This window comes from Dendrobates tinctorius, unplaced genomic scaffold, assembly GCF_039654945.1.
Source record: "Dendrobates tinctorius isolate UK_male_01 unplaced genomic scaffold, ASM3965494v1 ptg000001l, whole genome shotgun sequence".
Classification (NCBI taxonomy): domain Eukaryota; kingdom Metazoa; phylum Chordata; class Amphibia; order Anura; family Dendrobatidae; genus Dendrobates; species Dendrobates tinctorius.
The window spans coordinates 3,779,455-3,794,033 of record NW_027361669.1 but is presented as its reverse complement, the minus strand read 5'-3'; the positions used below and the strand labels follow the sequence as shown (position 1 = coordinate 3,794,033).

Sequence of the window (14,579 nt, the reverse complement as noted above, 5' to 3'; positions counted from 1 at the left end):
TCACACGTGGTAGTTTTTTCGCGTTTCCGCGGCGGTTTTAACCGCGCGATTTTGCCGCGAAAACGCGAAAAATAAGCATCCCATGCATTCCTATGGGATTCCACAATGCTGTGCTATTGCTGCGGTTTTTACCGCAGCGGAATCGCTTCGCGGTAAAAAACGCAGCATGCTCATTAATTTCGCGGAATCGCGGCGATCCCGCACCCATAGGAATGCATTGTTCTGCTTACTTTCCGCATGTGGCTGTGCCCACCATGCGAAAAGTAAGCAGAACATTTGCGGATGGTACCCATGGTCCGGAGGAGAGGAGACCGTCCTCCGGGCTTTGGGTACCATATCCCTGTAAAAAATAGAATTTAAAATATTGTAAGGGTGTGTGTACACGCTGCGGATTCTGCTGCGGTTCCGCAGCAGATTTGGCCACTGCGGGTCCGCAGCAGTTTTTGCTGCAGTGTACAGTACCATTATTCCCTATGGGAATAAAAAAACGCAGTGCAGACGGTGCGGATTTTTCTGTGTGGTTTTCCTGCGTTTTTGAAACATGTCAATTCTTTCTGTGGATTCCGCTGCGGTTTGCCATCTCCTCCATTGTGGAGATGAAAAACCGCAGGGCAAAACCGCAGAGCAATCCGCAGGTAAAACCGCAGGTCTTTTGACCTGCAGATTTACCTGCGGATTTTACAAAATCCGCGCTGCCAAATCTGCACCCCAATCCGCAGCGTGTGCACATACCCGTATTCTCACCTTCCGACGTCCCGCGCAGCCTTCCCGCCTCTCTCCACGCTCCCGGTCCCAGTAAGGCCTGTTTCACACATCAGTTTTTCACAATCAGCCAAAATCCGCCGTTTTGTGAAAAAAAAAAAGGATCCGCCAATTTTCCTTGTGGATCCGTTTTTTTCCCCATAGACTTTTCGCAGTCCGGATCCGCATTTTTGCCTTTTAACCCCGAAAACACTGTCGCTGCTGGTTGAAAATATCTCTCTCTCTACCCGCAACCTCCACACATCGCACGAGATGACCGCCCGATCTCCAGCCACATCCCGCGAGATGACAGCGCGATCTCCAGCCACATCACACGAGATGATCACGCGGCCTCCAGTCACATCCCGCGAGATGATCGCATGATCTCCAGCCACATCGCGCAAGATGACCGCGCGATCTCCAGCCCCATCCCGCAAGATGACCGGTATTATTATTATTATTTTTTCTTGCCGTGGTTCCTTTAAATTTGCAAGATCGGCGGATCCTTACATCCGCCGATCCGCTGTCCCCCCGTTTCTCTCAGTCCACCTGCGGATCCGTTTTCCGCTATTTTGGCGGATTTAGACTGACAGAAAAAACTGAAATGTGAAACAGGCCTAAGCCTTTGCGAGTGATGACGTCCGTTCTCGCGGGATCACAAAGTCTCGCGGTCATTCGCGCGATGTCATCGCGAATGACCGTGAGACGTCGTGATCCCGCGAGAACAGACGTCATCGCGGTAATTGTCGCAAAGGATTACTGGGAGCGTGGAGAGAGGCGGGAAGGCTGCGCGGGATGTCGGAAGGTGAGAATAACAATATTTTTTTTTTATTATTATTTTTTACATTCTATCTTTTACTATTGATGCCGCATAAGCGGCCTCAATAGTAAAAAGTTGGTCACACTCGTCAAACACTATGTTTGACGAGTGTGACCAACCTGCCAATCAGTTCTCCAAGCGATGCTCCAGATCGCTTGGAAAACGCTAGCAATTCTGCAAGCTAATTACGCTTGCAAAATGCTAGTTTTTCCGCGGGAAAATCACGGGAATTTAAAATGCGATTTTCCCGCGGAAAGGAATTCCGGAATTCTCACTGTAATTTTCACAAGAGTTCCGCTACATGTGAACCCAGCCTCAAGGGGTCATACCACAATAAGTCCACTGTGCCGTCAGATAGCGCAGCGTTATTTGACGGCACAGTGGACTTATTGTGGTATGACCCCTTTAATAAAAAATATTCCATTTTCATACAGCAGAGGTTTTATTGCTTCTTTTTTCTTTGGTGTCTTCAATTAATTTTCATAAACCTGCAGTAAGAAAAAATGAACTGCAGGTGGCACCACAGTACCCCAAAGCACACTACCAACACATTTGTAAACATGCACTGCTTTTCGCTGATTACTTCGCCACACACACACACACAAATATTAAAACAGCCAAACAAACCACACATTCACGATTTTATCACTAAATACAGTTTAAACATTCATTTTCATAAACCTGCAGAAAGACACAATGACCTGCAGGTGGCACCTCAACCAGAAAACATTTTTTGGCCTCTACTTATTAAAGCAATTTATTGTATTACCAATCTACATATATAAATACCTGTCTGTGTTCATCAGCTCATGAAATAACATTTACATTTGACCAGCTTGATTTTTCTGAAATTGCCTGCGCCCCGACGACCAATGTGCAAAAATTTTGCACGGGCCAACTAGTATATAAATATATGTGTAATGTCATTATACTGGTAGGGTGAGTGTAGTACCCAGGTTTGGCCACAAAATTGGGGTACATTTTAGTGGTAGGAATAGTAGTGTAAATAGTTAAGATAGGAGGGAAACGCTGGATAAGGTAGTAAGGACTTCCTTATAGAAGTCAGTTGGGGCCAGGGCACCCATGCAACTCACTTAGGCAAACTAGCCCCGGGCAACACCGTGTCGCGCAACATTGCTGAAGATTAATGCCCAGCCATATAGTGTTCGTGGCAAGGATTTTCACCAGAAGGAGCAACAGCAACAGTGCTAGCGGTGCAGTATTAGTGGGACTGCAGTTGTTGGTGAAAACTAAGCAGTACGGGCAGGTCTCTCATTATGTGGCAGCTTATTGCGTGGGCTGATGCCCTCAGGACTGGGGCAAAACAGCTGAGGGAGTCTGCTAACGAAGTAAGGCTGAACAGTGAGGATGCTGTAGGATCGAAAGGTGCAGTCCATCCTGGAAGCGAGCTTAGTACAGGGAAAGAGAAGGAGTTGCACGTTGTGAAACCTGATGTTGATGCTGGAAAGAATAAGAATATGCTGTGTACCAGAATCAATTAATTTACCAGTTTGAAAGTTGAAATGGACTGTGGCTCATTTTGTATAAAACCAGACGGTGGAGACCTCCAGAAACAGACATAGGACCCTGACGGTGCTGGGGAAGAAGCCACAGGTATGCAGTGTTATGGCCAGTACATGTATGTGACGGGAGGACAGAGCACACTAACGCAAATACTGTCAGCCATGACTACCGCCCTGTACCTCCCTCACAGTTATGCACAATTACAGTAGGTAAAAATAACTTATTCTGAACCAGAGATGCAGACATGTGTGCTTCTTAACATGGCTGACCTACAGAATGAGGAAGAAGTGGGGGGGGGGGGGGAGTTACTGACATCAGAGTTACATCAGTGCTGAAGGCAGAGAAGAAGGACAAACTTCTAAAAAGGGCAAACCTTGTAGTATAGCAACCAAACAGCAGCACAAGGAAATACAATACTGTCTGTATGATTCCTAAATCATGGGACATGGCAGGACCTCTCACATGCTGGAAAAATTGAGATAATTACTTAATAAATGCGCTTGAAATCACTAAGATTCTGACAATATTTTACATTTTGCTGTGCGTTATTCCATTGCAGACATATTCAAATATGTTGCCTTGGGAGCGCAGTGTGTGAAAGCAAAAGGCTAGTTCTGGGCATTTTTTTTCTCTAGGAATGAGCATTTTCACGCTACCCTCCCAGATGCTGTCAATCATAACTCAGCAGGGTCTGAGACTGCTAAGTGAGATGCGGAGCTGTGATTGGCAGTGTCTGGGAGGGTTGAAGGTCCATACTTCCTAAGAACACTGAAGAAACTGTAAGGGGAGATTTTACATTTTGTGCTCCTAAGGCAACAAACTGGGTGCAGTGACGCAATGGAAAATAGAAAAATGCAATAGAATCAGGAGCTCAGGGATTTTTTCAAGGTATTTAAAATTTTTTTAGCAAGTGATAGGACCTCTTTACATTTTTAGAACCTACTTTATTTGTTGGTCATAGTTTGAATCCACAAGTGGTCTGTTTTTCTTCCTATTTTCCTGGACATATTTGACTTACAGTACTTTATGTTGTTGTGGCCCCCCAGGAGTATGGTCGCCACAGTGGCTTTGCCTTCCTCCAGGGGAGGGTAATGCCAGGCTTGGAGGCAATGATGGGTCTCTCTCGCAGTCAATCCATGCATGCAACACAGTTCCACTCCAGGCCAGCAGGGGGAACTCTGAACCGGGATGAAGGGGAGGAGTGCTCTCTGAGGGCCAAGAGGAAGGAGTGGTCAGTTAGTCTGCGGAGGGTGAAGTGTGCAGATGTGTAGAGAGAAGCTGGAGGTTGAGCTGGGAAAGGAGAGCTCCCTCATAGTGAGCGCATGAACTGGAGCCTGGTCTCCACGGTTGTACAGATACTAACGGTCCTGCAACAGACACCAGAGGAGTAGGAGGCTGTAAATGCCCTGCTCCCATCTAAGACTTGAGGGCACAACAGCAGCTTGGATAGTGAGCCAGGACTCAAGAGAGAGGAGTCCCCGAGAAAGGTTACAGCTGTCTGCCGTGCAAGTAAGTTTCTTGGGAACATCTGATAGGAGGAACTTCAGTGTAACTCAGTACTTGGAGTGGAGTACTTCATTCAAATAAGCGCTAGGGAAGGAGACTGCACAGCCCGCCTGCTGAGAGAGAATCCCTGAATTGCTTCCAGGCTAGCCTGCTCCGTTACCATCTGTAATCAGGACCCTGGACTGCAGGTATCAAGTAAAGGTACAGAAATTACACCCCGCTATGTCTTGTCTGCTTCCTACCCTTACGGCACTGCTACATCCCCGTGCCAACCACCTCTACACTGCCCTGGGACTATAGCTTCACCTGTGGGGAGCTTTTACATCCTTGCTGCACCATACAATCAGTCCCAGCAGATCTGCATGCAGCGTCGGCTTAACACCTCCCTTGCCGAGCACCACAGGTGGCGTCATGAACTATTCCATACCATTAACTATATTCCCCCATTACTTGGGTGCCCAGGGCCATGGACCGGGTCACCGCTGCTGTGACACATTCCCCTGACACCGGCCCGGTACCGAGTACCCCACAGCCCTGGGAGGGCGACCCAATTTGGCGTCACGAGCAGGATTACGGAGCCCGGTACCCCCGGGTCCTGTGTGCCATAGACTGTGTGGGAAAATTGGCGCCATATCCGCGCTGCTTGGCGCACGCGGGAAGAAGGAGCAGGCCTTCGTGGGTGGAGCCTGCCACAGAGCACGAAGAAGTGAAGTGCCGCGCGGGAAGAGAGGACAGCACGCGAGAGAAGGAGGAGCTGAGGCCTATAGCCTGGAGCATCGGGCCTGTGAAGCGGCCTCCGGTGAGCTCACATAACCCCGGCCCTGGCTAACGTTAACTAGGGGGGGAAGAGGATGTCCACGCCAGACAACAATGCAGCGGCAGGCGCTGTTCCCAACCCCGCAGCACCGCAAGGAGCGCCCGCCGCAGCGGTCTCCATAATGCCGCTGTCCATGCCCTACATACCGGGAGCGGCCTGGCTACCGCAGTACTCGGGTGAGTCGCAAACCCTGAGTGAATTGAAAGAGAGACTGTGCAGTTTGTTTAAAGTATACCCTCTGTCTGAAAGCCAGAAAGTGAATATCCTGATTGGACAGCTAACGGGTGCAGCACAGAGAGAGGTGAAAGCCTGGCAGGACACTGATAAAGAGACTGTTGCAAAGATCCTGGCCAAGCTGAGAAGCACCTTTGACACCCGCACTGCAGCTGAAATCAAGATGAGGTTCTTTGTCTGTAAACAGAAGGCGCAGTACAGTATCAGGGATTATGCTCTCAACCAGCAGGAGGTGCTGTGAGCAGTTAAGCAAGTTGATCCTGACAGTGTGAAGGAGGAATATAAACTGTTAAAGGAGCAGTTCATTGAAGGACTCCAATCCAGTACCCACAGAGGACAGTTGCGTATTATAACCCTGCAAAACCCTGATCTGGACTTTGCTGATTTTAAGGACAGGGCTATTCGGGTGCTGCAGGAGTCCATTGACAGCCGTCCAGCGCCCCCTAGGCGCCCAGCGATCACCTACCATCAGGAAGCAACATCTTTTCCTTCCATCCCTGTGGAGGCTGATGCACAGACTCTGGATAAAGATCCAACTGAGGAGCTGCGTCTTCAGGTCCAGGAGTTGACCAAAGGGATGGCTGCACTTACGAAAACCGTTCAGTCCCTGCAAGTGTCCTCCAAAGACAAGATCCAGCTTGCTTCCAGTCCAGAGGATGTCCCGTGGCTCCGGAGGAGGCGAACCCCGCCACTTCGAGGATGGAACAACGATCGCTATGACCAGGACGGACGTCCCATCTGTCGTCGCTGCTACAAGGCAGGTCATCTTGCAAGATTTTGTCCTTTAAACAAGCAACCCCTGGGGCAGAGGGCCCACCCCCAGGAATAGGATCACCAGGCCCAAGGAACTGGCGAGCCAAGTATGTGAGAGGGAGACCGATCCTTCCTGTGGTGATTGACGGCATCCCCATGAACGCTTTGCTGGACACTAGCTCCCAGGTGACCACTATGCCGTACATTCTTTACAAGAGGTATTGGGCTGATTCTGAACTTACCCGTGGCCCAACTGATGAACTGACAGTAGTTGCTAGTAATGGTCAGTCTTTGCCACAGATTGGATGTAAAGAGATTACTGTTAAAGTGGGTCGGGTAGAGCTGAAATCTCAGGGCCTGATAGTTGTTGATATCGATCGACGTGAATGTAATCCCATGATGACTCTTGGTACAAATGTAATTGAAAACTGTCTGTCCGAGGTTATTGTCTTGTTGCAACAGGTGGCTGAGACTGCTGATTCCAGTGAACAACGAGTCCGGCAGAAGAAGATCCGAGCCCTGATGCAAAGACAACAGGTAGAACTCTCTGGCGGAGAGATTGGCAGCGTCAGAGTGAGTGATGCTTTCCCCATTGCAATACCCTCCAGATGTGAAATGTTGGTTTGGTGTCGGGCAGCTATAGGTCTTAGAGGGAGAGATTACTAGGCATTGGTAGAACCAGTATACTCCGATAGCAGACCCACGGTCCTGACAGCCAGAGGGGTGGTTGATGTACGAAAAGGGAGAGTACCTGTACGCCTTTTGAATTGTGGGGAAGGGGAAGCCACAATAACTCGGTACGCCACAGTTGCTAAGCTGCTCACCATTAATAACAACTCTTTGCAGGCAGCAGAACCCTTGGTATCATCCGATCAGGTGGAGGACAATGGCTCTGTGAAGCAGCCAGAGGAGTGGTGTCAGCAACTGCAGGTGGGAACTGACTCTACACCTTCATACCAGAAAAATGGGGTTTACAGAGTGACACAAGAGTATGAGCGGGTATTCAGCAAACACCCACTAGATTTTGGGCAGGCAAAAGGGGTTCAACATCATATCCCCACGGGAGACCATCCACCCATAAAGGAGCGGTACAGACCTATACCCCCAACACAATACCAATGTGCTAAGAGTATGTTGAGGGAGATGAAGGAGGCAGGGGTCATCAGAGACAGTTGTAGCCCCTGAGCAGCTCCAATAGTGTTTGTAAAGAAAAAGGATGGTACCAAGAGAATGTGTTTTGATTACAGGAAAATTAACAGCATTACACATAAAGATGCCTACCCATTACCCAGAATTGAGGAATCATTAGCTGCACTTAAAACTGCTAATTACTTTTCCACCTTGGATCTCACCAGTGGGTATTGGCAGGTTATCGTGGCAGAGGCAGACAAGGAGAAAACAGCATTTACCACTCCAATGGGTCTCTGTGAGTTCAATTATATGCCATTTGGGCTCTGCACTGCTCCAGGAACATTTCAACGGTTGATGGAGTGCTGCCTGGGACACATGAACTTTGAGACGGTCCTGTTGCACCTGGATGATGTCATTGTTTTCTCCAAAACCTATGAAGATCATCTGGAACACCTGGCTGAAGTGTTTGAAGCTTTGTCCAATTTTGGCCTGAAGGTGAAGCCCTCCAAGTGCCACCTCCTGAAGCCTAAGGTGCAGTACCTCGGTCATGTGGTCAGTGCAGAAGGTGTGGCACCAGATCCCGACAAGGTCACAGTCATCCGGGAGTGGCCGAAGCCCAGCAACCTTCATGAAGTACGCCAATTCCTTGGACTGGTAGGCTACTACTGAAGATTCATCAAAGGCTTTACCGAAATAGCCACCCCTATGCAAAAGCTTCTGGTGGGGCAGTCCAAGAAAACCAAACAGAAAAGTTCCACCTTTGAATGGACTGAAGAGTTGGAGAGATCCTTAACTCAGCTGAAGATGGCTCTCACCGGAGATGAAGTTCTGGCTTACCCAGATTATGACAAACCCTTTGTGCTGTACACTGATGCCAGCAACGTGGGACTAGGAGCAGTACTGTCGCAGGTACAGAATGGGAAAGAAAGAGTGATCTCCTACGCCAGCAGGAAGCTGCGCCCCACTGAAAGAAACCCTGACAACTACAGTTCTTTCAAGCTGGAGTTCCTTGCCATAGTCTGGGCTATCACCGAAAGGTTCAAACATTACCTAGCCTCCGCCAAGTTCACTATCTTCATGGACAACAACCCATTGACGCACTTGGACACTGCAAAACTAGGTGCACTGGAACAGCGATGGATGGCTCGGCTATCTAACTATGAGTTTACTATCAAGTACCGGGCAGGGAACAAGAATGCCAATGCTGAGGCGCTGTCCAGAATGCCTAACCTACCAGATGCAGGAGATGACCCTGAGGCTCTTGAAGAAATAGAGTTACCTCCCTTCCACCAGCCACTTGCGGCCCAGCATGCTCAAGGAGTGAGAAACCGACGGTCTGGCTTGAAGGAGGTCACCCTGAATCCATTGCCCCATCATGATTGGGCAGAAACGTAAGATAGTGATCCTGCAGTCCGCCTGGTGAAGGAGCTGCTGACACGAGCTGACTCACGTCCAGAGTCGGATGCTCCTGAAGAAACTCAGCAGTTGTGGAAGGAGAGAGGCCGGCTGTTCATTTATGAAGGGAAGCTGTGTCGGAGGAGTATCAATGCCCGCACTCATGAGCTGGTTTGGCAGGTGATAGTCCTAAAGAGAGAGGCATCAATGGTCCTGGAAGCATACCACAATGGAGCTGGACACTTCGGATGGAAGAAGTTGGAAGCATTGCTCCGGGAGAGGTTCTACTGGGTTGGTATGAGGAAGGCCATTGAGAGGTGGTGCCGGGAGTGTGGACAATGTAACCTGTGCAGAAAGGATCGGGACAGCCAGAGAGCTCCTCTACAGCCAATCATCACCAAACAGCCCCTTGAGTTGGTAGCCCTGGACCATGTGAAGCTGGTTCCAAGCCGGTCAGGCTACATCTATGCACTTACCATTGTGGACCACTACTCAAGATTCCTGGTAGTTGTGCCTGTCAAAGATCAGACAGCCAGGACGGCAGCCCGAGCATTCCAACAGCACTTCTGTAGACCACATGGGTATCCTGAAAGAGTGCTTACAGATCAAGGTCCAGCTTTCGAGGCAGAAGTGTTCCAAGAATTTTGTAACCTGTATGGTTGTAAGAAGATCAGGACAACACCGTACCACCCACAAACCAATGGCATGTGCGAGAAGATGAACCAGGTATTTATTGACCTCCTGAAGACTTTGCCCTTGGAGGAGAGGAATCTGTGGCCAGAGAAGTTGCCCGATCTGGTAGACCTCTACAACCATATTCCAGTGAACTCTACCAACTGTACCCCAGCCTATTTAATGAGAGCAAGACCTGGTAAGCTGCCTATTGACTTAGGCATGGGAGTCCTGACACATGAAGTAGCGTCACCAGATGGTGATTGGGACACGGAGAGGCAGCAACAGTACAGAAGAGTTCAAGAATGTGTGGAGAAGAGTTTGGCCCAGGCAAGACAAAAGCAGGAGAAGCTTAACAATCAAAATGCACCTGCCGTTCCTTTGTCGCCGGGAGAGCAAGTCTTGAAAAGGAAGAGAAGATTGCACAAATTGGATGATCAGTGGGAAGCTGATCCTTATGCCATTCTGCCCTCAAATTTTGATAATACAAAGGTATGCCTTGTTAGTAAAGATGGAGGAGAGACCTCAGCAGCCGTATCGAGAGATCATTTGAAGTTATGCCCTGACCAGTTAAAAGAAAGAAAAGAAGAACCAGATAACATCCAACCCATTGTGGAAGAAGAGAAGGTTAGCACCGTGCATGGGGAATTCCCTGCGAATTGGACTAAAGTATACGATGCTATAGTGGTGCCCGTGTTGATATTTCCCCAATTGGTAGCACAAGAAGAAGTAACTCAAGAAAATCAGGAAAATCAGGTAGCAGATGCCACACCAGCAGTGGAGCCCGAGAACCCTCACCCTGCCAGTGGTGAATCTGTCATGCCCCTGGGAAGTCCAAGAGTCGGTAGGAGAATACTACCCAGTTTACCCCCACTAGAGTTACGCAGGTCTACCCGCATTACACAAGGTTTACCACACATCAGATATCGCATATAGCAAAATAAATGTAAATGTTGGATTTGTGTATGTATATATGTAACTGTTCTCAAGGTTTGTGCCTACAGGTAACCTGTAAGAGTTTCCTTTGAATTTTCCCGTTTTGTTTTATGGACGTTGTACCACAGGACTTGTGCTGTCACCAACTTGTAAATAATTCACCTATTTGCCCAGGAATGGACCATGGACATTGATGCTTGGACTTATCATCATAGGACCATTTTTGAAGCTCTTGGTTTTTGTAACTTTTTTTAAATTTTTAAATCTTGTACAATTATTATTGTCTAACTGTTTATATGTTCATGTTTTTGTTCAGCCCAGGAGTGCTGACTTGCACTAGGGGGGAATGTGGTGCCCCCAGGAGTATGGTCGCCACAGTGGCTTTGCCTTCCTCCAGGGGAGGGTAATGCCAGGCTTGGAGGCAATGATGGGTCTCTCTCGCAGTCAATCCATGCATGCAACACAGTTCCACTCCAGGCCAGCAGGGGGAACTCTGAACCGGGATGAAGGGGAGGAGTGCTCTCTGAGGGCCAAGAGGAAGGAGTGGTCAGATAGTCTGCGGAGGGTGAAGTGTGCAGATGTGTAGAGAGAAGCTGGAGGTTGAGCTGGGAAAGGAGAGCTCCCTCACAGTGAGCGCATGAACTGGAGCCTGGTCTCCACGGTTGTACAGATACTAACGGTCCTGCAACAGACACCAGAGGAGTAGGAGGCTGTAAATGCCCTGCTCCCATCTAAGACTTGAGGGCACAACAGCAGCTTGGATAGTGAGCCAGGACTCAAGAGAGAGGAGTCCCCGAGAAAGGCTACAGCTGTCTGCCGTGCAAGTAAGTTTCTTGGGAACATCTGATAGGAGGAACTTCAGTGTAACTCAGTACTTGGAGTACTTCATTCAAATAAGCGCTAGGGAAGGAGACTGCACAGCCCGCCTGCTGAGAGAGAATCCCTGAATTGCTTCCAGGCTAGCCTGCTCCGTTACCATCTGTAATCAGGACCCTGGACTGCAGTTATCAAGTAAAGGTACAGAAATTGCACCCCGCTATGTCTTGTCTGCTTCCTACCCTTACGGCACTGCTACATCCCCGTGCCAACCACCTCTCCACTGCCCTGGGACAATAGCTTCACCTGTGGGGAGCTTTTACATCCTTGCTGCACCCTACCATCAGTCCCAGCGGATCTGCATGCAGCGTCGGCTTAACACCTCCCTTGCCGAGCACCACAGGTGGCGTCACAAACTATTCCATACCATTAACTATATTCCCCCATTACTTGGACGCCCAGGGCCACGGACCGGGTCACCGCTGCTGTGACACATTCCCCTGACACCGGCCCGGTACCGAGTACCCCACAGCCCTTGGAGGGCGACCCATTGTTATCATATATGGTTTGTGTAAGAACACTCTGCTATTCTGCCTTTACTTGCTGAATGTGTATTTTATATATGTACCTCATTTTGTATTATATATTGTAAGATTTTTATTTTAACAATGCAAAAAATACTTTACAAAATAATATTGATAATTTTGTACGACATCTTATGTTTTGGATTGCATATATCAGTGTGGATAGTAATTGGTTTATGTCCTTGTTTGCTTTCAGGTAAAGGATTTGGTAGGGGAGCAGCTCTTTAGCCGCTTTGATCGTCTCCTCTTGCAATCAAGCTTGGATTTAATGGCTGATGTTGTTTACTGCCCTCGTCTGAGCTGTCAAACCCCAGTCATGGTGGAGCCAGACGGTACAATGGGCATCTGCTCTGTCTGCCAATATGCATTTTGTATTCTTTGTAACATGACCTTCCATGGAATCTCCCCTTGCAATATACCTGAAGGTATGTTCGGTAATTAGGCAAACACTAATCCTATAGTTATGTTTCTCAAAAGTCTTGATTAGTTTTGACAGGATTAGAACTTTAAGCACTAGTTTTATAGGTTTTTATATAGGTAACAGTACACCGCATAATAGCAAGCATTTTATCTAACTATCATCTCCTATAAAATTCAATTCTCCATCATATAATGCAGATACAAATAACAAAGTAAGATAGCTGAGGGTAAGGACCCATTGCGCCACTGGCCGGGTTACCAGTGGCTATCCAGCTAATTGGCTATCTGGTCCTTGCTAGAGTCTCTGATTTTGGAGATAGGCTTGGACCACAGGATAGCCATCAGTTGCCACTAGAGTTGAGCGATACCGTCCGATACTTCAAAGTATCGGATCGGAATGGATCGGCCGATCTTAAAAAAAAGTATCGGTATCGCCGATTCCGATACCGGAAGTCCCATTCAAGTCTATGGGACTTCCGGTATCGGAATAAGAAAAATCCTGTTTTTCCCTTGTACAGCCTCTCTGGGGTCTGTACGGGCCTTTCGGGGGGCTGTGCCGGCCTGCCAGGGGGTCTGTGCAGGCTCCGGTGGTCTGTGCCGGCCTGCCGGGGGGCTGTGCCGGCCTGCCAGGGGGGCTGTGCAGGCTCCGGTGGGCTGTGCCGGCCTGCCGGGGGGCTGTGCAGGCTCCGGGGGGCTGTGCCGGCCTGCCGGGGGGGCTGTGCAGGCTTCGGGGGTCTGTGCAGGCATCGTCCGATGGGACTACAAGTCCCATCGGGCGATGCCTGCTACCATGACAGTGATTGACACATTAGCCAATGATGGGACAGTAGTAGTCCCATCATCCGGCTAATGTTGAATGTAAAAAAAAAATAAAAAAAAATTACATGCTACATACATACAACATGCATACTACATACATGCTACATTCATACTACATACTACATACATGCTACATTCATACTACATATATACTACATGCAACATACATACTACATATATACTACATGCATGCAACATGCATACTACATATATACTACATGCAACATACATACTACATATATACTACATGCTACATACATACTACATACATACTACATACATACTACATGCATGCTACATACATACTACATGCTACATACATACTACATATATACTACATGCATGCAACATGCATACTACATATATACTACATGCAACATACATACTACATACATACTACATGCTACATACATACTACATATATACTACATACATACTACATACATACTACATGCATGCTACATACATACTACATGCTACATACATACTACATATATACTACATGCATGCTACATACATACTACATGCTACATACATACTACATATATACTACATACATACTACATACATACTACATGCATGCTACATACATACTACATGCTACATACATACTACATATATACTACATGCATGCTACATACATACTACATGCTACATACATACTACATATATACTACATACATACTACATGCATGCTACATACATACTACATGCTACATACATACTACATATATACTACATGCATGCTACATACATACTACATGCTACATACATACTACATATATACTACATGCATGCTACATACATACTGCATGCTACATGCATGCTACATACATACTACATACATACTACATGCTACATACATACCACATATATACTACATACATACTACATACAATACATTCATACAATACATACATAGACATACAGTACATATAACATAGAGTAACATACTTACCAATACTTGTCACATTGTTCCCCGAAGCCATTGTCTTTTACGGAATAAATATTAACATAACAAACCACAAAAATACTCACCCACGATCCGAAGCAGTCCACGAGTGTGTCCCACGACGATCTTGGGTAGAGAACTGCAGCATCAGCTGTTGCTGCCGTTCTCTACGGGCTGCAGGAATCCAATGACGGAAGGTAGGTATCCTTCCGCACTGTATTCCTCCGCCACTTAAAAAAAAAAAAAAGTCCCTAGTCTCACTTTATGCCATTGCTGCGTGGGAAATTCCCACACAGCAATGGCATAAAGTGAGACTAGGGACTTTTTTTTTTTAAGTGGCGGAGGAATACAGTGCGGAAGGATACCTACCTTCCGTCATTGGATTCCTGCAGCCCGTGGAGAACGGCAGCAACAGCTGATGCTGCAGTTCTCTACCCAAGATTGTCGTGGGACACACTC

The 14,579-nt window shown here is 47.7% G+C and overlaps 1 protein-coding gene across 5 annotated transcripts in view; it reads left to right on the top strand.

Moving 5' to 3' along the window:
* The window catches only part of LOC141046529 (E3 ubiquitin-protein ligase RNF14-like), a 175,849-nt gene that overhangs the window by 148,193 nt on the left and 13,077 nt on the right, over window positions 1-14,579 (top strand). For 4 of the 5 annotated variants that reach the window (XM_073543530.1, XM_073541362.1, XM_073542106.1 and 1 more), the window contains 3 exons: window positions 6,858-6,932; window positions 7,242-7,325; window positions 12,126-12,354. In XM_073543530.1, coding sequence (XP_073399631.1) covers window positions 6,858-6,932; window positions 7,242-7,325; window positions 12,126-12,354 — 388 coding nt within the window. The remainder of the gene's footprint in view (window positions 1-6,857; window positions 6,933-7,241; window positions 7,326-12,125; window positions 12,355-14,579) is intronic. The other variant, XM_073544268.1, reaches the window with a different exon arrangement.